General features: G+C 39.3%; 1 protein-coding gene across 1 annotated transcript in view; it reads right to left on the minus strand.

Moving 5' to 3' along the window:
- HMCN1 (hemicentin 1) overlaps positions 1–27402 on the minus strand; it is a 203760-nt gene that overhangs the window by 160908 nt on the left and 15450 nt on the right. Inside the window, exons 2-4 of the mRNA XM_049809134.1 lie at positions 8075–8145; positions 3730–3888; positions 3060–3182 (exon numbers count right to left, since the gene is read on the minus strand). Coding sequence (XP_049665091.1) covers positions 3060–3182; positions 3730–3888; positions 8075–8145 — 353 coding nt within the window. The remainder of the gene's footprint in view (positions 1–3059; positions 3183–3729; positions 3889–8074; positions 8146–27402) is intronic.

The following is a 27402-nucleotide window of genomic DNA, read 5'->3' on the forward strand; positions in this document are numbered from 1 at the left end:
TGCAACCTCACTGCAGCCAAGAAAAATCACACCCTAAAGAAACATCTTTCAAGATCAGGACTTAAATGCTTTGACAGAACAAGCATAATTACCTTTCCAAGACATTGGAGGCAAAATGAGACTGCTACCATTCTTTTGAATGGATGGACATACATTTTAGAACTGATTCAATAGGATAAAAACCTCAAAACTAGAGAGCAGTTTGAAAAAAAATTCAAACTGGAGACCACTTAATTCGTATTTAAGAATGGTAGTCTTTACAAATTGTTAATAGAAGTAGAACTTCAAAACCAAAATTTGAACAGTAAACCTTTCCCTTTTAAGGACTCTGATCACAAAATACTTTTTCTCTCTTACAGACCTGGAATCAGATAATTAATCAAATTTTACCAAATATGACACAAACATATTTCACCTCTTACTATTAGAAACCTGTCATGGTTTTTCAATACAGAGTTACCTCTGGAGATGATGGTACATCCAATATCCCAAATAAAGGAAAAATCTAGAAGAATTTTAGATAATAAAAACACAACTTGTGCTTTTGACTTTTAAGAATATTCTTATTAATCTAATGCATAGAAACTGTTGCAAATTTGTCAAAATATGACCTTCCTGTCAGACTGTTAGAGGAGCTTCATTCAGCCAATAAGCGGAGATACTTATATATTTCACAAAGCGCATCGCTGGACTGAACCCAACACCACTTTGTCAATTGACAATAATTTTGACCAAGTTAATTGTAGTATTTGAGATCATAACATATTTTTCAGAAGTGAAAAAAAGCAATGTTTTCTTAGTCTTCTCAATAACACAAGAATTAGATAAGTATCAAGTATTGTTTTCTTGTGTTTCCTTGTAGCTAGCTTATAATATTGCTTCATTCTCCACTTAATGCACAAAGGGCAAGCATGAGAGTAATGGTTTGAAACTTTACACACTAAAAATAGTTTTGTTTGGGTTTTTTGGGGGTAGAACAATCAAAAATGTTTTAACAAAACAAGACATTGGTTTGGCAGAGTATTCACAGTCAGTGAATTTGTAGCTCTTTCCTAATCTACAATTTAGCATTAGCTGTCTCTAGGCCCAAAACAGTGAATATGTTTTAGCATTTATAAACTTCATTCTTTACACATCATTGACTACTCAGATAAAAAGGAGGGCAAGTTTTATTTCTGTTGAATCTTGCCTGAAGGATATACCATAAACAGATGATGCAGATTACTACTACATCTCCTGTTCATTTGCATCCACCCATTGGCAGATACATTCCTTGAAAATAGGATTTCTGATCCAGAACTGAAATCTGCAGTGAAGGTTTTATTTGGGATGACAGTGTTTTGGTAAACTCATTTTCACAGTCTCTTAGCCCAGATGCAGTTTTATGTAAGGTCAATGATCACTAAAATTATTTTAGAGTCTTTGGGACTTGGTTTTAATGCAAATTGTTCAGCAGTTATTGTCAAAGACTTCTGGAAATGATTCAGAGCTTTTGTTTTGTTTTTTTAACCTAGGCGATCTCTTACAGCCTATAGCCACTGAAAGGAGATGCAATTATATAAAGCAGTGTAGTCTTCCCTCCCCCTCAAAAAAGACCCTGCATGAGTAGCACCTTGTTATATCAAGTGATATCAATCTTTGGCTCTTGTGCAGCCATGGGCTGTCTAGCCCACAGATGAGGAGCCCATTATTCGCTCAAAGGAAATGCTGAGATGAAGCAGGAAGGAGGTAAAAGTGGCTACTGAAACCACCAGCTTAAAACCTTACTCAAAATTCATATAGACTAATGATTCAAGCAAAAGCTGGTATTCTTAGAAACAGAGAAGTGCCAAGAAGTTCAAAAAGCAGAGGCAGGCAGTCAACAAAACAGTACATGTAGCTCCACTTAAGAACATGGTGTTGTCTAGCTGCTCTAAGTGGCTTTTTCACCTCACTTCTACCTCCCAAAAGCAGAAGAAAACAAAACCAAAACAATCAAACAAAAACTTAATCCTAAATCTTCAGTCCTGGCAAAAAGCATTTCGCACTGGCAGCATCATGATCCCTTCTGTATAAAGGGTTTTCATGGAGTCTCACAGAGAGAAGTTTTACCCTTCATAGGCAATTCATAGCAAAACACAGGTCAGGAACTGCACAGTCCCAACAGCTAATTTCTTTTCCTGTGACTTTTAACCTAACATCCCCAATAAGAACTTCAATTTTTCTAGGCAACAACAGTAGAAAACTGCGATTTATTTCCAACATTTCTCATTGTCCATTCTAGGAAATAAAGAAGAAGGAACAAACTGAAGTAGTTTTTTTATTAAAAAAACACTCATCTAGTTTTTGCCTATACCAGGAAGTCAAAAGAAAACATTTACAACATTTATAAACAATTCCAGCTCTCCAGATACCTAACAAGTGATTTCATCTCTCCAAATTATTTTGTCATACACTATGGAAATTTCATTTCTGCCTAAGACTCACTAGAGTTTTCAAAGAAAATAGTCCTTCAAGGCTGTGAGTCAGCAATCACAGTTAACAGCAGGTCAGCAGAACTGTCAAAAGTATTGAAACAGTAACCTCAATTAAAAAGTTGCCACAGTTACTTTGTGAACAATGGAAAACTGCTAGCTCACACCCATCTGTCCATAAGGTGAAGAACATTTTTGTCCAGGCTTACTAGCAATTCCTTGCTTGCTAACAAAATGCTTATTTAAAGATAATACTGCACTCTCATTCAGAGCAGTAAAGTCACTGGGCTACTCAGACCACCAAACTGCTCTTTATTTTAAAGGCTCTCCTCCTAGAAGCCTTCTGGCACAGGTGGAGGGAAGTTGGCAAGGTTCTGTTCAGATATGGCAGTTCACACTTCCCCAATGTAAATAAAAGTTGCAGAATTGCATCCTGATATAGCAGATGGAAAAAGAAGGAAAGGTGGAACGGAGTCCACATATCAATAGTACAACATTTAGAATTTCCCCTTATGCTCCCCAACCCACAATCAGGTCATTTAAAGATTTAGAGTATAAGCCTCTGCCTTGTTTTCTATATATATTGCAGAGTTCAAGCAAAGTTACCTCATTAACTTGTTTTTTGTCCAAGTGAAAAACTTGACCAGAACTCGTTGAGGCAATTTCTTCATAGACCTTGTAACCAATATGATCCCTGTCATCACAGTCTCCAGTCAGCACAAATACTACCTGTATTTAAAAAAACCATAATAATCAATTGGCACACGGTGCAAAATTTAGGAAAACATTGCAAAGACAGCGTTAAGGCATGACGACAAAAGAACTGTATCACTTGGCTTGGGTTCATATTACTTTGCATGAAGGACAGCCATATTGCACTCACTACTGATGGAAAAAGCAATGGAGAAGAAAAGGAACAACCAAGAATTACTTTAGAAATGATACTCATCTATCAGCACTTCACAGAATACTTGTTTCAGAACAATATAAAAACATCCATGTAAGTAGTAAGCTGACCAAGAATACATAAACTGGCAGAAGGTTCACTTGCACTATTTAAATTCACAACATTAAAAGGAATATTCCTTTAAGTTTTTTCTTAACCAGATCAGTTAACTCTCTATTTAAAAAAAAAAAAGTTCCCTAGAATTGAAGTATTACGTTCCCTTCTGTAAAAAGATTTCACCGAGCCTCACATAGAAAAATTTTACACTCCAATATTGAGAAAACAGGGCATTACATACATAAGCCAGCTCAATGTAAATCCCCTCTGTACCTGTGATTGTTTCTGCTGAATGAGTTGAAGTACTTCATGGGTAAGTCTATAATCTTTGGACCGTGCATCAGTAAATACATAGATGAATGAACCAGGAAGAGAGATTTCTAGAGCAATCTTTATTGCCCCGATGCTCATCTCTGGACAGTCTCCACCACCCTGCTCACAATAAGAAAAACAAAACATTTTTCTGAGAAGGAACATGCCAAATAAGTTACTTTTGCAATATTCAGGACAGATGCTTTCTCAGATTCTAATAATTTATTAACTTTTTTTATCCTAAGCATTGTATGGTTTCTGCAGAGTGCCGTCACAGACTCGCACTCCCAAGCAGCAACTGCAACGACTCCTTAGGGAAAATAAAGTCAAAGGGAGGGTTGTAGTTAGCTCCGAAAATGGTTGGTGTCATGGTCACTCTTATCTTTTCTCTGGGAACACCATGTTTTGTTTAGCTCCAGCTCTTGCGACAGCTCCTTTTCCTATACTCACACGCTGCCTTACTGGCTGACAATTTAATTGCTCCGGTAGTATGCAGCAGTCATGGGAGGTCACGGTCATAGACACAGATGGGAAATGATCTCAGCCAAGCAGTGCTGAGCTCCAGGAGGACCTTCAGATACCACAACAGCTAGAACTTGACCTAGACTTCACACCGCAGAGCAGCCAGTGCAGGGAGCTCAGCAGAGGGGCTACAGGTGATGTGCTCCCAGTGACCTGTATCACTAAGTAGACAGCTGCGTAACTGGAGATTTTTCAGTCCATCTCTTCCATCAAAATGCTTCCAAGTATGACTTTATTTAACTTTATATGAAAGGCTCAGTTTCTCTTCCTAAATTAAGAATTAGAGGAAAACACTGTTTAAATAAAAGTTCACTTTAACTTACATAAAAACTAATTTGGCATATTGAAGGCAGAAGTTTCCAAAGAGCTGAATACGAACTGTAAAGCCTGCCCCTGTAAACAGCAACAGATCTCTGCACTTTCAAGATTAAATATAGGAGTTATTTGTTTTATTTCTACAATCAACAAGCCTTCACACATACTTATATACAAATCTCCACATGCTGGCAAGGAAGAAGGAAAAAGATAACACAATTGTTGAGTCTATTTTTAATCCTTGAGATGCCATCAAAAATTATGTTTTGAGGTTAAACATTCACACAGACACATAAACCAGAAAAAACTTTGCGTCCCACAGTCCCCCAGTCTTTAAGAAGTTCAGCTGTCCCCAATGAAATGTTCATGTCAGTAACAATTTTTAATCTATCAGTATCTTTAATCCCATTTCAAAGCAAGAATATCAATAAACTTCTCAGCTATATTAAAGAATAGGTACATTGCCATTTTTCTTTTTTTATAAGTCAGTCCTTTCTAAATGTAATCTAACTTCTATGGGAAAAGTAAGTGGCAGACTCCAGACAGCCTGAAATTCAAGAGATAATTCTCCAAAAACATTTTTGACACACGTCAGAACTTTATCTTGGCAATGCTTATACAATCCTATGGGACAGATCAGTATATCCAAGTTATTTCTTTCCTGCTCCTGCAAAGTGAGTATCATATTCAGCAAAAGACTTCCAAGTAAAGCTTTAATTTGTAGGCCAAATCAAGATAATAGCTAATTTTTAGATACCTACCTGGAACAAGAAAATCTGTATTCCCACTTCAAGTCTACTTGATTATTGTCTCCTGTAGTATTTTATACGGCAGCATCTATTTTCTACATATAACAGGAAAAGTACTGCTGGCAGCATCTACTTTCTACATATAATAGGAAAAGCACTGCTGAGCTAAATGGTTATTCTGAGAATAAGCATGAACTTTTTTATTCTCATAACATAGAAGAGAGGTATTCTCAAAAGGCAGCTAGGTAAAACTATGAAACAGAAATGTATTAGCTTTATTTAAAAAAAAAAAAAAAAAAAATTCCCTTAAGTGTTTCCTGCCTTTCTCTCCAAATTGCAATTAAATATGGTTACAATCACTTCGTGAAGTTTTCTGGAAAGACAGATGTGAGTAAAGCTCAGCAAGTCTCACCTTCCGTTTGGTTTGGAGAGGCATTCAGAAATGTAGGTTCTTAGCTCAGCTCATCTGTACTATTGACGTTTCTTATGTCTAAATTTAATATCTAGATAACTATTTCCTTAAATGCCATTGTATCCACTTACAAATGGATAATTTAGTATGAGATTTAAAAAGTGTTATCAACAACTCTTACAGAATACTACTTTCGTTGTTACTTTTTACACTGAGAAATACTCAGGTAAGGCCTTTTCATAACTGTTGATGCAAGTGTATTGGCACCTGTATCATAGGATCATGTAACACTCAAACTATGTGAATATAACTTTAGAATTTTTTTATATAGACAAGATTTAAGTATATTGCTTATGCAAATAATTATCCATTGTGAAAACAGTATTTAATACAAGAATACACAAAAAAAAATCTGCTTAACTCAGGAAAAAAGAAGACACTAAGAAGCCACTGCTGCCAAGTACAAGTTATTGTCATGCTGTCCATAAGAATGATTCACAGTTAATTACAGATGAAACAGGCAAAAATAGGATCAACTTATGAGGTTTCAAAGGAATACTTCTTTTATCACTTTGAATGTAAAAAGAAACAGGGCCTAGTTTCTTCAGTGAAATGTATACAGACTAATTTTTACCTGATGTCAAATGCCAGCCAAAAGCTTATTTCTAATGTCATGTACAGACCCTCCAGTTGTTCTGTGACCAGATGAATTTTGTTGGAAAACAAGGGATGGGCTTACCCTGATGTCCAGGGAGGACAAATTTTGCAGTATTTCTGGACAGCATATTTTGATCTGTTTTATACATAAGACTCCTTAAAATAATTTATCCTCACCTTAATTTTAGCTTTTTTTATTAATGAGAATATTTGCTCTACACCATTTATCAAAATAAACCTATCTTAAAATTTCCCCTACCTCCACAATATTTATTCCTCCATCTTAACTGCCTTTCTAGGAAAAAAACTAATACCAAACATGCAGGAAAAGTTTACATTTTCTGAGAACTACTGCAAGATGACCTATCAGTCCTGTTCTAATCACTTTTTTAGTTTATATTTTGGCCTTTCACCAATATAATGAATGAACACAAGTCAGTGAAAGTCTTAATTTAGCTGAATGAGCATATCTTGAAAGTAATTATGAAATATGCAATAAAAATCAGGATTAAAAAATGAAATCGTAAATTCATTAGTAACTTTTAAACAACTTAAAAATGAAGAGTTTTAAATTCCCAAAAGCTTCCTTTAAATCATATACTTTTTAGAAATAGCTGCAATTATTTTCCAGTATAGCTATTTAGAAAACAAAAGGTGAAGACTGTAAGGATTTTTAAAGTTTACGTTTCCCCATGAAGGATGTCCTGGAGAAAAGCATAACAGCTGGCATTTTCTGCCTCCTTGAAAGTTTACTATTGTCTTCTCTGAATTTCAAGCTTTCTGCCAACATTTAAACTACTTATTCTTCCCAAAAGAGCACTATTGGCTTTCAAACAATCTTTTTTTACAGGCATTACAGCATGTGCCAGTTTCTAAGGAAGAGTCTGTCTGGCACTACTGACTCCAACAAGGTTCTCCGCAGGTTAGAAGCATTTTGCTTGATTAAATGACAAGACAATAGGATCATATTTTCTTTCAGTAAGGGTAACTCCATTCCAATACTTCCCTTTCTTTCCAACACGTGATCCAGATGTCATTTGTGGTTCACTCTCACCCAGGGAAACTTCACCAAGGGAGATGTATTGGTGTGCTAGTTTAAAAACTGCTACTTGTCTCCTAAGCACAGCTACAGAAACAATTCAACGGTGTCTGCGTAAGACAAGAGTAGCCAAGCCAGCCTGATGCCTTTGAATCAGTAGGTGCGAAGTAACACATGGCAGTGAAGGCTGTACCTAAGTAATACTTGATGGGTCTTACAGTCCTTTTGTACCTAAATTAGTTAAAGCTGAGGGGTTATCATGGGAAATAAGTTCCAGAACACAGTAAAACCATTCATAAAAGCATCTGTGAACGAGTGGCAGGACTAGTTAAAATGCAAAATAAATGTTAGCATTATCTAACTGTTCTTTCTTGTATTATTGAACTGAGTCCCCACACAATGACGTAAACTAAGACAAACTAATTAATTATAATCATAAACTAAGATGACCAGGGAACAAGAAGATGACAGTTTGTGCAGGTAAAGTGACAGAGGCCAGTGGCCTACATCCTGATGAAGCATTGCAGCAGAAACATCAACACGAGAGGAGAGATTAGAGGGAGGGAACAGGGCCTTTGCTAGAACCACATAAAGAACACACAAGTTACTCACCTGAACATAAAGTTCCCTGAGTTCAAATTGAAATTTCTTGGGATCTGTGGTTATCGTCACCGGACCAATTTCTAGGATGAAAACAATTGGAAACTATGATGAAAACGCAAAGTTATCAAAAGACAACTTCAAGTGAAGAGCTTGAAACTGTTTTAGATTAATAAAAATCTGGTAGTAAAAAAGAAACAAAAAGGAATAATTGAGAATGATATACACAGCACTGAAATCCATGATTCCAAATCTAGTAACTCTAAAATCATTCCAGTATTACCAACTTCTAGGTGTCTTAAACATTTATAGGCACATAAAGCATTCTGTGTTGTGTTTCTTTCACATTTGATTTTGACCAATCATTTAATTGTTCTTAGTAATCAGAAGGGAAGAACAATCCCCAAAACAAGTGTGGCTGCACCAAAAAAATTATGTATTTTTTTCAGAAACAGTTGTATAGGTAAACATGAAGGAGAGGCCTCTCTGAACAGAATATACATACTAGCTTCACTGACCAATGCATTTAAAAAAAAAAAAAAAAAAAAAAAAGAGGTGCCACATCTCTTGCCTGAAAGAACATGTACCCTCTAGCTGGAAAAGCCTGGTGTGAGCCCAATGCCCAAATGCAGCATATCTAGCAGCAGTTGCCAGAAAGAATTGAAGCAGAACCAACTTTATTTGTGGTCTTTCCCATGTCTTTGTATATTGAGAAATGGCAGGACACCAAATTGAAGTTGACTGGGGTGTGTGACAGCAGCACATACTTGAGCATTTCCCAATCACACTAGCTGTACCACAAGCCTCCTTCTGCCCCTTCAACAATTGCCTTCCTAATTGGTATCAAATGTGATTCTAACCAGCTGTTTTCCTACAGCTGTGATTTCCTGACAGTTTACCTTGATCTGTCTTGGCACTCGTGCAGTTCATTCTTCCCCTGTCCTGGGCAGGCATTCCTGCCCTGTCCTTGTGCCAGTAATGGCATTCATCTAGCTCAGCAAGCTGGGTCAGGGTGCTAAGCCAAAAATAAATAAATAAAGGCACACACACACAAAAAGAAAAAAAGTGAATAGATTTCCGCTAGTTTAGTGCCCCAAACCACTCATGAAGAGATCAGCTGAGTACTGGCATGCAAAATGGGGTACAATTATGCAGTCAGGGTGAAAGGAAAACATGAAACTGCAGTGGTACCAATTTAAACACAGCTGTAGCTTACATGGAAGTGCTGCCTCAGCAGACCATACAGCCCTTTCCAAGCTCTATAAAAGTTAATACATACTTATCTTTCATATAATCTAGACATTTTTCTTTTTTAAATGGTCCAAAGTTTTATTTCACTGGAGTTTCAACAACAGCCATCGCTGAAGTCTACTATAATCACACACACGTTTGCTTGGGGGGCTCTATTTATGAGTGCCTTTTGCTAAGTGTAGGTTTTAATTTGTTTCAAAGTCACCCAGGAGATCATACAAAACTTTTCCTAGAATATTAAACTGTCTCAAGGGGTTTTTGGTATGGTTTTGAGTCATTTGTCTGTGAACGTTATTTACCAAAATACTACAGTATCATCAAAAAGGCAATTATAAGGACTCACCATTCCTCCACGTATTTCATACCGCGATACTCCCACTCCTACCACTCCACCTGGTATCACCCTCCTCTGGGTATTCTTTAAAGCAAATGTCTGTAATAAAGCTACCTCCAAATTGTTATGCTTCAAATCTATCCCCTGCCAACCATTGTTCTAAAGCATATAATAGAATGGGTTTTATACATACAGTAAAACCACTAGCTCCATTATTCCCTGTCAGTTGAAGGATTATATTTTTTCAATTCTAGAGCAGTAAATCCTTTGGAAAGGCTTTCTTTCCCTATAAAATAAAGATCTGAACAGCAACATTACTTCAGCTAAGCAAAGACAGCACATCCAGTTTAGATCGGATGAGAATTTTGCCTTGTTTCTCCGCAGGCAGCAAGGGCGCGCTCCAGCGGCACACGCAGATGCCAAGCCCAAGCCCTTGCCAGCACGCCACAAGATCCTGCCAAGGCTCTGGCTGCCCTGTGGTGTGAGCTCAGTAAAGAGCAGATCTTTGAAATGGCACCTAGATCAGAGGTTGGAAAGGGAGCATGGCCTAGTCAGCATCAAGCGGAGAGTTACCAGTTGTCAGGACAGAACTGAGAACTTCACAAGAGCCATGCTGAGGGCAGATCTCCCCAGCCAACCCCGCAACCAAGGCCAGAGTTCATCAGCTTCCCCTGAGGTCAAGCAAGGCTCCAGAAAGGAATGAATAGGATCATTCACATCTTCAGTAACAACGATCTCTTCTCAGGGACAAACAGCGGCAAGATGAACGACACCGACATTCCCAGTGTAAGACAGCAACCATGTCTCTCTACGTCAGCTCTTATCTTAGGGACATCAGGAATACTTCCAGTTGTAAGCAATGATGCTAGTACTTCATGTAAACCTACAGCTACAGTCAGTTTGCCAACATTAAACTAATCAAGTACTGATACAGAAGGCATCTGGAATGGCAATAACCATCCAACTCTGGACTGGTATCGCTTCCCCCATCCACTTGATCTGATCTTCTCTCAGTCGTATGAAGGTTATTCAGTACTCTTCCCATGGAGCTTACAAGCCCATTGTTCTAGGTCTAAATGGTGATAGGACTGATTCTCACCATTTGAATGCTCACCAACTTGTACCAAAAAACTCAGCATCTACTGTCTTTCACATGCTGTTGTGCCACCAGCTTGTGTGACCCACTTGCCAAAAAAGCTGTAATAGCCTTCACCAAGTTCATTTTCTTTTATCCTCATTCTGCTACCTCAAAGTGCAATCCATGCAAGACAGTTTCATCGGTGCAGGTAAACACAGCCCTTCAAAGCATTCAGAATAGACAAAAGTAAGAAGACATTACCAGAAGTGCTTTAAGTTTACTTGCCAGCTAGGAACTACTACCAAAAAGGACTTTGGGAAAGACTGGCAAGTTCTCTCACAAGGCATCAGAGAAGGTTAAATTAATGATACACTAAGAACCTCAAAAACTGTATAGTCTAAATCAAGTTGCAGTCATCAGTTTGGATCTGGCTCTCTAGAACAAATGCAGAGAGGCAGGTCTGAGACTCAGTGCAGCTAAGACAGCAATACCTGTGCAATGCTAAACTACAGAACTATTAATAATGTAAAAACTATTACAGACCATGATGGAGAATTGTTCTTAGAACTTTCAAGATGCTAACTGTGAAGCATGAGTTCATGGCAGAATTTCTGAAGGAAATTAAAGGGTTTAACAGTTTTACAGTACCACACTGTACAAGTTCATCTTGTGTAAGAGCTTTCATTGAAACAATGCTGAAAAGCTTTGTAGCATTAAACTAATATAAATTATCAAAAAAGCATACAGTCACGTTAACAGACAATAGTAGACACTGTAAAAATAAAAAGACCAATGTGCCAATACTCAAAATAGTTTCTGGTGTTTGAGAAAAGCAGTGAAGGCATGACTTTGTTCTTTTGCGCATCTTTAATGGTACCATGTAGTCAGTCAACTCATAGGTCTAACTGCACTTTTATACACATCCAAAATTGCCCAAAGTCTTAATAACTGCATGCAGAAGCCAAACACACAAGTCAGACATTCCTCAAATCAAGCATAGTTACAAATGTATCATTCTAAATACAGAATATTTACTCAGAAACTAGATCCTGCAAGCATGCCAAGTAAAGCAGAAAAAACTTTTTTTTTTTAACTTAATCAGTTCTTTAGGCAAAGACTGACACATGAAATACTCTAACAGAATATGTCCATTCTGATGCTGAACTATGAATCCATTTTTAGGCACTGATATTGGAATATTTGGGACTAGTTTGTTGTGGAGGTCTCCCCATGGCTCATTACTCCAAAGCTGTTCCTGGTCCTCTAGAGGTGATTATGCAAGACATGAAAAATCTGACACAGATACAGCATGACAGCATGTCTGTCTTAGGCAGCAACTAAATTCTCTTGTCTCAAAAGTACAATGTAAATGTCTGTGGTGGGTTGACCCTGGCTGAGCACCAGGTGCCCACCAAAGCCATTCTATCACTCCCCCATCCTCAGCTGGACAGGGGAGAGAAAATATAACAAAGAGCTTGTGGGTCAAGATAAGGACAGGAGAGATCACTCACCAATTACTGTCATGGGCAAAACAGACTCGGCTTGGGGAAAATTAACTCAATTTATTACAAATCAACCAGAGTAGGGTAATGAGAAATAAAATGAAATCTCAGAACACCTTCCCTCCACCCCTCCCTTCTTCCCAGGCACAACTTCACTCCCGAATTCTCTACCAACACCCCCAGCAGCACAGGGGGACAGGGAATGGGGTTTACGGTCAGTTCATCACACGTTACTTTCTGTCGCTTCATCCTCCTCAGGGGCAGGACTCATCACACTCTTCCCCTGCTCCAGCGTGGGGTCCCTCCCATGGGACACCGTCCTCCACGAACTTCTCCAACGTGGGTCCTTCCCACGGGCTGCAGTTCTTCACGAACTGCTCCAGCATGGGTCCTTTCCATGGCATGTAGTCCTTCAGGAACACATTGCTCCAGCATGGGTCCCTTCCATGGGTTGCAGTCCTTCAGGACCACATTGCTCCAGCGTGGGTCCCCCACGGGGTCACAAGTCCTGCCAGAAATCCTGCTCCGTGGGCTCCTCTCTCCACAGATCTGCAGGTCCTGCCAGGAGCCTGCTCCAGCGTGGGGTTCTCATGGGGTCACAGCCTCCTTCGGGAACCCACCTGCTCCAGCGTGGGGTCCTCCACGGGCTGCAGGTGGATACCTGCTCCACCATGGACCTCCATGGGCTGCAGGGGGACAGCCTGACTCACCATGGTCTTCCCCACGGGCCGCAGGGGAATCTCTGCTCCGGCGCCTGGAGCATCTCCTGCCCCTCCTTCTTCACTGACCTTGGTGTCTGCAGGGTTGTTTCCCCTACATGTTCTCACTCGTCTCTCAGCCTGCCATTTCCATCTGTCCCAACTTTTTTTCCTTCTTAAAAATGTTATCCCAGAGGCGTTACCACTATCACTGATTGGCTCAGCCTCAGCCAGTGGCGGGTCCGTCCGAGAGCCGGCTGGTATGGGCTCTCTCTCGAACACAAGGGAAGCTTCCAGCAGCTTCTTACAGAAGCCACCCCTCTAACCCCCCCCACACACACTACCAAAACCTTGCCACACAAAGCCAATACAATGTCAATTCTTTCAGACTGACTTGGTGATCCAAGACTTAATGCACACACACACAAAACTGATAACATAGGAAAGGACACCTTTTTTAAAGGAATGGTTGTACATTACTGAACAAAGCCCAGACTTCCTAAACTGAAATCACAAAACTCAACATAACCACTATGGTGTTTGAGCTCGTACCTAAGCAACTAAACAAATAATCACAACATGTTTATATACAAGCTGAACAGCCAGCACATTGGGAAAACCACAAATTACCCAATGACACACAATCACGTATAATTACCACTGAGGGTGACTGCGAATTTGGCACTGCCTTAATTCTGACCATAAGACATCTGCACCAAATATCTGTTTTGGACAGCAGGATGCTTTAGGAGATCTAGCAAAGGAATATGGAAGCCATTTGCCTACCTCTCATCAACTCAGAACACTGAATTTGTTTGTTCTGGAAGAAAAAAAAAAAGTTCTACTTGATACTTGGTAGCTGAAGGAATTTCAGAAGAGAGACTAAATCCTGTGGAACACTCTCACCCACAGAATTCCTTCTTCTAATTCAGAGCAAAGACGTTTCCCTGGTGCAAAAGCATATCCATGATTAAAAAAACAAAACAAAACATCCCCCCAGGAAGCCCCCACAACTTTGGATACTTCCAAAGAACACAACCTTCAGAACTAGTACACTACAAATGAAAACTTAAAAAAAAAAGAGAGAACCCACAACACACAAAAGCCAAACAAAACACCACCAAACCACACACAAGAGCAACAAAAAAAAAAGGTATTTTAATAACAAATGTAATTACAACACCCTTTTACTACATTCCTGTTTTGCTACACAGAACAATATGTCATCCCAACTCTACTAGTTTATTGGTATAATGCAGATTTTCACCAGGGCTGCATCTTTGCAATGGAGTAGAAGTATAGCACTCTGTGGCCTAGAACTGTACAGATCAAAGTATATTTAGTTATTTCTTCATTATGTAGTACAGAACTCAAGAAATATATAGTTTGCCCCAACTTCTAGCACAAAGAATACCTTAGTGGCAATTATCTCCCACATGCTTTTTTATTTATGGAGTGGACAGACAAGTTTAGCAGTAGGCATCTGAAAAATAAGGATCTGTACTCAGTAAAACATGCACATTTTTTAAAGGCATACCTTGAAAAATGAAATGTGTGTGTTGTGGTTTAACCCCAGCCAGCAACTAAGCACCACGCAGCTGCTCACTCACTCTGCCCCCCCCCCCACCACCCCCATCCAGTGGGATGGGGAAGAAAATCAGGAAAAGAAGTAAAACTCCTGGGTTGAGATAAGAACGGTTTAATAGAACAGAAAAGAAGAAACTAATAATGATAATAATAACACTAATAAAATGACAACAGCAATAATAAAAGGATTGGAATGTACAAATGATGCGCAGGGCAATTGCTCACCACCTGCCGACCGACACTCAGCCAGTCCCCGAGCGGTGATCCCCCCACTCCCACTCCCCCCAGTTTATATACTGGGCTTGACATCACATGGTATGGAATAACCTGTTGGCCACTTTGGGTCAGGTGCCCTGGCTGTGTCCTGTGCCAACTACTTGTGCCCCTCCAGCCTTCTTGCTGGCTGGGGATGAGAAGCTGAAAAATCCTTGACTTTAGTCTAAACACTACTGAGCAACAACTGAAAACATCAGTGTTATCAACATTCTTCACATACTGAACTCAAAACACAGCACCGTACCAGCTACTAGGAAGACAATTAACTCTATCCCAGCTGAAACCAGGACAGTGTGCTATGAGAACTTTGGTATCCCCATGAAAAATCATTTTCAGAGCTGGCAGTATACATACGTATACATAAGTATGCTACGTCTTCATCAGGAAGTTGCATTTACAAAGCAATCACTGGTTTCACCATCCACTGTACACTAAGTATCATGATTCAAGTGAAATAGTACGAATAAGAATTTACAGGTCAAACTATGCAAATGAGTTTTTTGTATCTTCAGGCTGTCAAATGTCTTCTTTCAACACAATTTTGGGAGATTCTGATTTACTGGGATCATTGAAAATACATGTGTGGCAAAGGGACGGAGGTGGAAGGGAAGAAGGAAAGATTTTCAATTATGTGAATGGGAATTAGGTAACCCAGTGGAGGTACTCTAGCATACATTTCTAACATATGTCAAGACTTACCTCTCGAGATGTATGTTTGATTGTGGGGAAAAAAAATAAAATAATAATAATAAAAAAAAAAATCACACACTGGGATGGTTACATACATTCATTCCATGAGTAGTGCCAGCTTAAGCACTTCTCATCTTGCCTTTCCATCCGAGTGCTGCTTCCTAGCTATGGCAATTTTGGCAGTTTTTGAGATTAGAAGACTAATGTGGGTTTTATATATACATACATACCCCTGCTTGCTCATATTTTATTTATATATATATACACACACAAAAAAAATTTTGTATCAGATCTACCTTCTGGTCTTGTTTCCTTTACACACTCTCAAGTACTTCTGTCACAAGTGAAGAGATGATAAAGGATTAGGAATAATCAGCTATGAGAGCTAAAATGCCTAAGCCAGGATTGCTGCCAAAAGCAATTGGTGTGCAATTATTCCATAAAAGCTGTTTACTAACAGTGCTGAGCATTGAGCTCAAGCTTCCTTCTCTGTATCCAATTCATTGTAAAGCTCTTGCTTTTAATTCCTCTTAATTCCTTTAAGACCTTTAGGAGTAGCTACCTGCCAAGGATTAAGAAAATAAGAATGATAGAGTTACTCTTAACCAGCCTCCAGCTAGCTGTCTGTACTAAGGGCACTTGAGAAGAAACCTTTAATTTCCTAACAGCAAATTGGGTCCTACACATCAGGACTTCACCTCACTACAGATCACTCATGAGCTGCCATCAGAAATGTTTCACAGTGCTTTCTTGTCCTTTCCAACATCAGTGTGACCTCACAGGTGCAACTGAATAAAAGAAAAATACTTTTAACTGCCATCTCAAATTATAGTGAACATTTTTATTCCTCAAACAGCTGACAAACATATGTACACAGAAACATAAGATTTTTTTACCATTATGTATTAAGCATTAATGCAATTAAAATGCTGCTCCACTTTTAACTGATTTAACTGAAAATTTCTGTAGTAGACTACTAAACCCAAGCAGCTGACTCTGAAAATACAAGCTAGATAAGGATTATTTACCACCACCTAGGGGGAAAAAAAAACAAAAAAAAAACCACAAACCCAAACTTAGGGCCTTGTGCTTCGCGCTCTAAAGTGAAGGTCACCCTCAGCTCGTATTAAAGGTGATGGGAGCTGTGTAATAAACACCTTGCTGAATTTTTCCAGAAGCACAAGCAGCATTGGAGATGCTGCCTACAATCACAATGAGTCCTCCAAGGCCAACGCACACCCCACTGGAAAGACCCTCCCAATGGACTCAGGAGCACTGGAGTAAGCCAAGATGCTTAGCACTAGAACATGTAATAAGCTATTTAAAGTTTCTTCCTAAATAATATTCCCTCATGACTCAGTTGATTTTAGCCTTCAGAGTCTAACCTGGGTATCATTAAATTTTTAAAGAGCCCAAGAACTGCAGTGAGCAACTTTTACCAGATTCTTAACCAGACAGGAAAAAGCCAAACAAACCCAGCAAGTTCACGTGTTTCATTAATGCAGTCACTTTTTTCTTTTTTTTTTTTCAGCCACATGACTTATGACTATTAACTTTAATATGCAAGCTTCAGCTTAAGGCGACAACTAACTGGAAGGAGTCAGACTGCACACAGTTTTTCTTTAGTTGGCTATTCAAATAAAAAAACAGATAGATAGTCCAGGCAAACTGCAAAGCACTGCTAAGGTGCCTAACCTAGCATCAGTGGAGCACCATTGAAGCTCCATCCTCAGGGATGGCAATGGTCATCACACTTGTACATCAAATTCTTCACCAGTCACCTCAGGGCAGTCACCAAAGCCTGGATTAAACTCAGAGACCACAGATTTAACAGAAGTTTTACTAAAGATGTGCCTTAGTAAGTACAATGTTTATACTGTTATTTCCCATTGTTATAACATTTATGAGCCTGTGTCTCCTTTTTTTAAAAAGGAAAATAGCAACGGTAAAAAAAAGGCATTATATATGTTTACTTTTCTTGGAAAAGAAAACCTAGCTTGGAGACCTACAGTGGATAAAATCTAATATTATCAACTTTGTCTACTGCAACAAGCACTAAGTTTAGCTTATGAGCCTCAAGTGCAGTTGTCTAAAAAGTTATTAACCAAATGTGGTAATAAATAATAAAATCAGGTGCCAATTTGCCCAGCAGAGTAACAGCCAGCACACTGTTAACTCTACCTTCTGAGAACTAGTCACAAACCACGGGATGTGCAGAGTAACCTCTTCTACCCAGAGACCATTAAAATAAATCTAGTTTTGCTACAAATTCTGTCTTAAATGGCTGATGCACAAAACAGCCTTAGAGCTTCTCCAGCCCCTTGGATGAGTGGTACTATATCACACTCACCATGGAACCATTGATAGAAAAATCTACTCCCTCAGGCTGGAAATCAGAAAGCTTGAATTAAATAAGTCTACAGGTTGATTATTGTTCAGGGAAATAATCCACTTGAACATCCCCTCTAGTTCCACTGATAGGCCAGATTTTGTCTATTGCTGGTGCACAAATAAGAGGTAAAGAGACCAGAAAACTTGACTCCATGTGGTTAAAATTTAATGCCAGTGGCTACTAAATGTCCCAAATGTAAAGAGATTGACACAAAGCAAGATTTTTTCCTTTCTGGGGACAAGCAAACATACAGAATCCTGGCACCTGCAGGAGACCCACCTTCCTCCTCCCTTTCCTTGGTTCTCTGAACAGCCCTGGAGGTCTGTTGTTATCGGGGGCCAGCAGCCATTGTTTCTGAAATGACTTTGGCTGCCTCTAGCCAGCTCTCAATGGATGATTGCCCAAATCACAAAACACACAGCCACAGCTGGCAACTCAGCTGACAGTCCCTGAGAGGCCAGAGGACTGAAAGAGCCATGGAGATTATGCGAGTCTCTTGCAACTAGGTGGTCCCCTACATTCAAGCCTTGAGCCACCCCACTGTACCGAGTACCTACCAAACTGCTGCCCCACGCTCTTACGCATCGCTTCTGTGCACAGAGGGTTTGGGTTTACGCTTGTCAGTCCAGTATCGCCAAGAGTACAGGAGTTCATACTGCTTCTTTTCTTTTCTAACAAGGCAAAGCACCAGCAGGCACAAGAAAGAAAGAAAAAAAAAAAAGCATCTGTTGATGCTATACAGCATGCAAGCTTTGATTAATTTGCCTCCCTCAGTCTACAGTAAAGAATAAACAGCTGATAAGGACGACAACCACAGCTTCCTTACTGTACAGCATGAGAACAGCAATCAGTTACTGAAGCTGGCCCATGCTCTTAGCTCACACTGAACATCTGAAGAGGTCATCAGATTACTTTCTGGTTTTGTTTATTTCCCCTTGTTAACAACAATCTGAACTGAGTAAAATTCAGTTCGTAATGCTCTTTAAATTCCTTCTCCAGACTGAACTCCAGTTCAGTCCAGGTCTATTTCTGTCTCATCTCTTGGTCTGTGTATTTTGGCAATACTCCTTCAACACTTGTAACAGCGCTGGATAAAACTTACACTAAAGAATAGGGGCAGGAATGAACATAAATAACAAATTTTACAGAGTTGTTTTGTGATTAATAACCTCAACCATTGAAGTTAAATCAAACACTACTTAAAACTAAATTTTTAATTCAAAATTTATACTTGGTATTGCATTGCAAAATGAACTTATTTGCTGCAACATCTAGGAAAGATTCATTTTGAGCTGCTGCCCACACTGCTGGCTGCCCTGCTGCCGGCCAAGAATAGCCGAGCTCCACCATCGGGAGCCTCTTGGCACTGCAGCTTTCTTGCAAGTTCACACATAAGGCTCCTTGGCTTTCTTCACTGAACTCTGGTTCCCACCGTGTCCCCAAATGTATCTCACCATAGGAGAGGTCCATATGCCGACTGGCAAAAAAAAAAAAAAAAAAAAAAAAAAAAAAAAAAAAATCACAGCTTCTCTTCCCCTCCCCCCCCCCCCCCCCAGAACAGAGGAATCAAATTACAAAGTCTAATTAAAAGCTTCTGCTGCTTGGAAGATTATACTCACAGATTACTTCCTTCAAAGAGATTTGCAAGATCCTTGGAGAGGGCTACCTTACTCAAGCCAAGTCAGCTTTTTGATCATCAGACAATCAAAACTGAAAATCAACTGGCTCTTTCCTGCTGAAACTGCAGCCACATTGCTTTCATGAAGGATATGGAATTACTAATGCACTCAGCACCGACATCTACATAAAAACAGACCATGTAAGCAAATAAAGTTACCAACAGCAACTTGAGCATCCTGAGAGCAGGACAACCCAGTACTGCTCAGTCTGTCATAATGAGAAATACTCTACATTCACACTATGTAGCATACAGTGATAACCCAAGTCAGGAACCATTCTTAATGTGTGTAATTACTACCCAGTTATTAATAAACCAGGAGTCAATGTTTTTTTGAAGGAGCCATTCTCCTAACAAGCTTTATGGAGACCACAGCACTAATCAGTTGGTGCTTAAAACTGTCAAGAGACCATGGAAACAAGGACTTTCCAAAGTTACCATATTAATCCTATGCTGTTCTTTAACAGGCTTATGTTCCAGTAATGCCTTCACATGGTAAAAGAATTTTTTTAAAAATCGTAGATGGAATATGGTGTATCACATTCAAATGGGTCTATTGGGCTTTCTTGGAAAAGAGGGAGTTACATGACCTGGCACAAAACAGAACAGCACAACTGTTAGATACGAAGCCTATACACAGTGTGGTAAACTTTAGGGTTTTTTCCTCTGTAGAGGATAAAATAATCACAAAAAAGTAAAGACTGACCTAAAAATCCTTCAGATGCCTGACAAAATCCTTGAAAAATTATTTAAATAAATTCTGCTCTGAAAATTATCAGCCAACCACATTAGCCAATTAGCCCTAAACAAATACAAAAGATGAGACTCTAACCACAGACCTACCCACACTTGCATAACTAAAACACAACTAAATGGATTTTCCTCTTTTTTCATACCAAGCCACCTGTCTCTCAAAGGAACAAAGAAGGAAAAAAAAAATATTTATTTCTTTTAGAAAATTCTAGGAGAATAAAACCAAGCTTTTACGAGATGATATCGTCTGTGTGTGTGCATGCGTGTATATACATACATGCGCATGAACATAATCGATTCAATACTATATAAAATGTTTTATGATGTATCCAGTTGCCATCCTTTAAGAACAGAGATTTTCAAGCACAACAAAAATAAAGTAACTTGAGAGCAGCTGCTAGGAAAAAGAAGTTGTGTCACATTCAGTATAAAACTCTGAGTATTCTGCATATGAGTTTACTCTGTACCGAAAAATTTCCTTTTTCCTTTTACTATTAAAAATGCATCTGCTTTCTTTTTAAGTCAATGACAGAGTTTTTATTGATTTCAATTAGAACAGGTCCCAGCTTGCCTCCAAGTATTACACTATAAAATGAATTGCTAAAGGATTACCAGTGTAAAACCATTAGAAACCCAAACCGTTTCCTTTTAGCCATTATAACTGTAAATGCAAATCTCCATGCATCATTCTAAATAAATGTCTACTTCACAAAACTCATCCATATGCAGCTGACAGAACATGGAATTTTACAGCAGATAACATTGTCTGTATACACCTATTATTCCCTCTGACAATATGCAGTTGTGAATATTACCCACAGGGCTCTAACAACAGTTCAATGGTGCCTCAAATACTGCTGTGAATAAAGAAGCATCAATTAGTTTGTTAAGTTGAACCATCTATTTAAAGATGTTAGAAGAAGGTCAGTTACTGGTACACCAGGTTAAAGTGAACTTTCTGGTCCTTTTAAAAATCTATCAATAATTTTAACAGTGAAGACTTTGTAAATAGTTTGTTTTCTATTTCCACTTAACAGACAGATTTCTTACTCCTGAGGAGGCTCTGTTTGATAGGTTGGACCAGATGATTTTTCGAGGTCCCTTCCAACCTGGGCTGCTGTAGGATTCCGTTGCACAAGAAAGTGATGGGGAAAAGCTGCAGAAAACTTGACGACAAAATTGCTTATCTGACAGAGCCAATCTGGGCAAAGAGGATCCTGAAACATTTTAGTTCTATTTTCTTAAAAATGTGGTTTGGATTTAAATGTCAATTTAAAAAAAAGATATAGCAAGTTTTTCATGGCCAGATAAGCCTCTCAAAACCTTCATTAGAGCACTGTTTACTTTGGTAACTGTCAAGGCAGCTGAAAGCAGCTCTTCTCCCATCCCTTAACTTTTTGCCTGTATCATTTGTAATTGTGTCATTTTCTAAAAGGCACCAACGAAAACATTTTTAAGCAGCAGAAATAATTCCGAAAGGGATAAACTTATTGCAGAACTATAGGGAACCAAGCCTGAGAAACTCAAATTGCCACCACAACCTCAGGGTAAGGGAAAAGGAGTCATGCAGCCAGGCTGAGGAGTTTCTCCGTGCCTGCCAGAATAGCTTGGTGGTGACAACGGTCTTATGTCTCTCCTTCCTTTCTGTGGTCCAAACCAGTGAAAATGCCTTACGGTGTGGCTTCTGGTTCTTCCCAGCTCTCGCTCTGGAACAGCAGCATGCAAAGGCTTCCGCAGCAGCGGTGCAGGCTGCACACAGGAGGACCAGCCACACAGTCAACCGTCCTAACTATCACACTGCCGTCCCCATAAGTTTAGCTGCTGGGAGCCATTTAACAACCACACGGGAAGTAACAAAATGTTCTTCTCCCCCCTCTGTAGCATCGCACTTACTTCATCCTTTTAATCTGGCGGAAGAATCAAAAACCAGAACTTGTCTCCACAGTAGTCACACAATTAATCTCTGAGAATATTTGTTAAATAAGTCCTGTTGCACAGAAGTCTCCGATTCTGACTGTGCTGCTCAGGATTTGGCTGCAAGCCAGACATGTTTACTTATCACTTTGGATAGAGAACCTGCAAATTCACTGACCTTATGTAAGTTCCATGGTATGTAAACAATCCCCCAATTCATGTCTAAGCACCATTTCTGCTGACAGTCATTTGGTGTATAAAATTGAGGCTCAGACAGCCAGCAAAACACCTTATAATGTAACATCATAATTTTAAAAATTGACTGAGAAAAGACTAGAAGAGAACCAAACGTGGAAGAGAGTTGTGCACTCATTCAGAAAGCACCAATCTCAGCTTGCTTCTCCTGCTGTGAAACAGCAACTCCAGGGTTTCACCACCAACAGCTCAGCCATGCACGCACAGCATGTCACCATCTCAGCCTGAGCTAGCTCCACTCAGGAGTCAGCATCCTAAAAGCTCATCAGTCACCTTCTGCATCATCCTTCAGGCTCTACCTAAAATCTCTTGGGTATGAAAAGTTTTTGAAGTAGATGATGCTGCTCCACTAAGCTGAAGGACATTGCTGGTATCTCCACAGAAAAGATACGAACACAAGTATTTCACAAATCGTATGGATTAAAGCTGAATAGACTATCAATGTTTTGGACTCTGCAGCAAAAAAATAAACAGACTCTCAGCTTTACCCATTACCCCTTCCCCCTGTCAGAGCAGGTACAGCAAGAGCCTTTGCTAACCACTAGCAGTACTACCGTGCAATGTCTTCACTCCCTGTGTAAGCAGCTACCAACTCGAGGAGGCAGCCAAACCTGCACGTTTGGCTCAGGATAAACTCGGAATAAACCACCAGAAGTGTTTTACAAGAAACTAATTTTGAGGCCACAAAGCACAGCTTCACAAAAATAACACAGCCATGTCTAGGTTACAGGGCCTGGCCCTGTCACTTGGCCTGCAGCAGTACCGAGACGCCATCTATGAGTCCCAGAAGTGGCATTTGTTTCCCTTCTACTGGCAGCTCACTTACAAATACACTGCCTTTTTGCCAACTCTTCTATGCAAGCAATAACTTTAGGCAGCTCATTACAGCAAGATTCATGAGAGCTTAACTGTGTTGCTCCTAATCCATCCAGATTTACCCACACATATCTACACACCACAGCTCCGCGCAACTGGCTGCAGTTAGCAGTGTCGGCAGGGGCAGAATCACGTTCTGTGCAGATTTCTATCACCCCTTTGCAAGGGCTCATTGCCCTGGCACTGACCGCAGGGAACATGACATGACGTATCCAAATGTGCGGTGGGATGCCTGAACAGAACAGGAGGTTAATGGCTATAGGAAAGCTGTTTCATGGCTTTGGAAGAAGAAAAAGGAAAATCATGAGAATATTCCTGCTCTTGATGCAGGTTTGACTGTTCAGTAGTTTTTAGGAAGCTGTGGAAGAGAGGGAAACATTAAATATTATCTGTGGACTATAAAATTCCACTGAGTTTTACTAGTGTAAAAATGCAAGCATGTTCCAAACTAATTCAAAAAGCAGATGTGAGGAGTGAGGAAGGCGGAAAAAAAAAGATGAGAACATTAACTTTTTTACCCTAAACAAAATAGCATTTTTCATTTCACACGAGGATAACTTAAATCGGTTAAACAGGAATACATTATGCAGAAACCTTGTTTTCTGTTTGCTCATCTTTTAAAATTTGTTCAAAATAATGCCACTATTTATGTTTAGACAGAAATTAACTTAGACTAACTCATTTGCCTTGATCCCTTTATTTCCCAATTTCACCTTCTGTCTGGCATAGCCCAACAAGACTAGGTTGTACTCAGCTGAATACTGGAAAAACATGGAATTCTCACATGCAAATAAAATAATCAATCGCTAAATAATTACCAAAGTTACTCCTAAAACAATTATTAAATTTTAAAAATGGAAACATATACCACGAATTTTTTTTTTTTTTTTTCACTAAATTGTTCAGCCTGTTTATACAACAGAGCACAAAGCTTTCTTCTTTGGAGAGTTTGCATCTGTGGCCTTGAAGCCATCAAGCTCCAAAAAATCAATGCTACAACCTGACCTGTACTGTTTTATGTACGTCAATCAAAAGTGTATTTTCTTGAGGCACAATGCAGACCCTGAAAAACATTGACTCTCTGAACATGCAGGTGCTTTCAACTACACTTTGACAATTTAGGGTGGGATATTTTAAGTCTTAACCACTCCCCTTGCAATTCTACACAAGTGAAAGGTAGGTACTAATTTCTTAGTTGCTGCAGCTGGCAGCCACATACATTAACTGAGGATACCACCTCAGTGAACATGGAAAGCGTGCTTTTAGTGCAATGCAAGATTTTTGTCACTCACCACTACTGCTGAGTAGAAATAAAGGGGCTCACAGGCTGATCTCATCAGCTGAAGTTTGCTCTCAATTGATTGCATTTTCAGCTGCTCTGTTACCAAAGTTTCCCACCCTATTTGTGCTAGCAAAGAATCAAGCAGGTATGGGCATGGTTTCAGTGTTTCTTTATTTTACATCTTCCATGGGCTTCTCATCTCTCATATTCTTTTGTCAGACTGACACAATATATGTAGTCCTCTATTATCATTAAGACTTAAGACTTCAGTTACTAAACAGCAGCAGTTATTCTAGATGTTACTACGGCAAAGTCCACCCTCAAGTAGTTCACTACTACTGTCATATGAGAGTTGGCAAGTGAGCACTCCTCAGCCTCTTCAGAGCAAAGTGGCTTAGCATATAACATGGAACAATTTTTAAAATTATGAGATCTTGATAAGATCCCAGTAGTGCTAAAAAAATAAAACTCGTCCAAAAACTCTACACCATTAAAAACAGAACAAAAAAAGAATAATTTTTAATAGACTATGTGAATTAACAACTAAAGTGTCCCAAATTGTCACACAAGGCATGTCACTCATCTTTCTTTAAAGAACAAGAGCACTAGTTATACATCTCTCGGAATATATTCTTCTCACTGAAGCTAGTTTTAAAATAGATTGATCTTGCCCTGATAGATTGGATTCTGTCTTTGTACTAATGTGGGTTGTTTAGTGCTCCTGCTGCAAAGTCTCTCTGGCACACCCTCAAGTGCCAATCTCATGCCCAACATCCTTCACAGGCAGCAAGACTTAGGAGTCCAGCCACCCAGTGACTCAACAACTGAATCTTCAACTGCCCATTTCACCTTCACTTACAGACTTTTCCAAACATACTTTCCAACAAAAGGCCTGCTAGTGCTCAGAGCTCTGCTTTGCTAGTTATGCTGTCCAGGCACAACCTAGCAGTAAAGCAAGGAAACACAGTCCTAGAAAAGGAACATCTTAACCACAGACACTTTTAAACAGCATAAGCAGTTCAGATCTGAAGAAAACCTGCTTCTGAATGCTACCCCCTTCAGTGGGACTTTACTGCCCCATGCAAGTCTCAGGCCTTGGAACAGCACATGATAATGGAATAGCTTCTCTTCCTCAAAGAGCAGTCTCTTTAGAAGGCAGTCTCTGCCAACCCCCCTTCTGCTTCTGCACATCTTCTCAAGAACTTTCTCATTCCAGCCATGAGGCTTCCACAGCCAGCTGCCTGAGAAACCAGAGCAGTTGTCCAGCCCCTAGCACAGTCATTTCTAAAACAAAAGCACAGGTATAAGAACTGATGGCTGTGCTACAACTATTCAGAGCTACTCATTTATGCCTTAGTTCTTGCATCCAAAAAGAAAGCTCAAAACCACAGCAACAACATGCAGTTCTTAATGGCATTCACAAACCAACATGAAATTCCTACATACATTAATAGTCAGGCTAACTTTCTTGAACACTAATGCCAAGGAACAAGAACTGTAAGTGCATTACTAACTCTTTAAACAACAGTCTGTTGTGAAGGATCAAGGAACCATCTGTTTTTATGAACCACCCACTGGTATAGTCATGGTGAAGACTGCCACTGCACGGACTTCAGGAGAGATTCAGTCTTTCTGTGAAGCTTTTGTTCAGGTGTCTGCAGTACAAAATGGCATCCAAATTAAGACTGTTATCACTCAGGTTTAAATCAGTAGTTCTGCCAAAGTCTATCTTTGTTGCCAGAGGCAAATCTTCAGGGCCTCACTCAGAAAAACACTTAAGCGTATATGAAAATTGTATCAAAATCAACAGAATATATACAAAAAAATTCTTAAGTGTTTTGCTTAACTACAGACAGAGTTTGTTTGTGACCAAGGTCTCCAGACTGAAGGAGGTGGTGTTTCCCATCTCCCATCCTTTCTTTATCACTAGAGTAAAAGCTGGATATGCTGGGCAGGGTTATTTATCATCATATGAAGATAGAGATACTGTACCAGTAGAAGCCCAACTGTAAAGACGTTAATACAAATGTTATGGATTCATTTCTGGTATAATTATGTGGACCAAGACCCCAGTGTACCAGCTAAACTATATAAGCACGGCTAGAACTGTCCAAACATCTAACTTTAATAATAAACCCAATTTAACTAACAGAGTAACCTAGATGAAATTCCAGATGTCACTCACACATGGTAAATTAAAATACTCTGTAACAAAGTTCAGAGTACACTTCTACAAAACTAGCGTAATGTCAGGAAATATAAACAAAACCAGGAAAAATTTAATTCATCTCATTCTCCAGTGTCACATCTTGCATTTACTAAGCTTTTTCAAACATGTTATATTGCTGATTAACAGTAATGCCTTAAGGCACAACCTTTTTCCTTTTTCTGATCTTGGGAGTTAGAAACTCCTTTGAAATGTCACTGAGGCATACAATTCTTACTCAATGATACCGTCACAGAGCACCCTATAATTTAAAACACCACACTTCTAATTGACAAAATAGAGTCAAGTAGAAAAAGCATGATGAATTCAGATCCTACCCTGAGTACAATGAAACTTCAAACAGTGCTGAAAGAATGAAAAACAGCTGAGCTAATAAAAAACAGACCCTGCTTAAACAATCTTTCATCAAGTAAATTTCACCTACATTGTTACTCTTGGAATTTGGGAAAGTAGGAGGAGCCAGCAAGGTCTGAAGAGGAGATGTGAAAGGATATTTGCAAAATATGTAATATTTAGCAAATTAAGAAAGCAGACAACCAAAGCCAGG

Source organism: Accipiter gentilis, chromosome 8 (genome assembly GCF_929443795.1).
Source record: "Accipiter gentilis chromosome 8, bAccGen1.1, whole genome shotgun sequence".
Lineage (NCBI taxonomy): Eukaryota > Metazoa > Chordata > Aves > Accipitriformes > Accipitridae > Astur > Astur gentilis.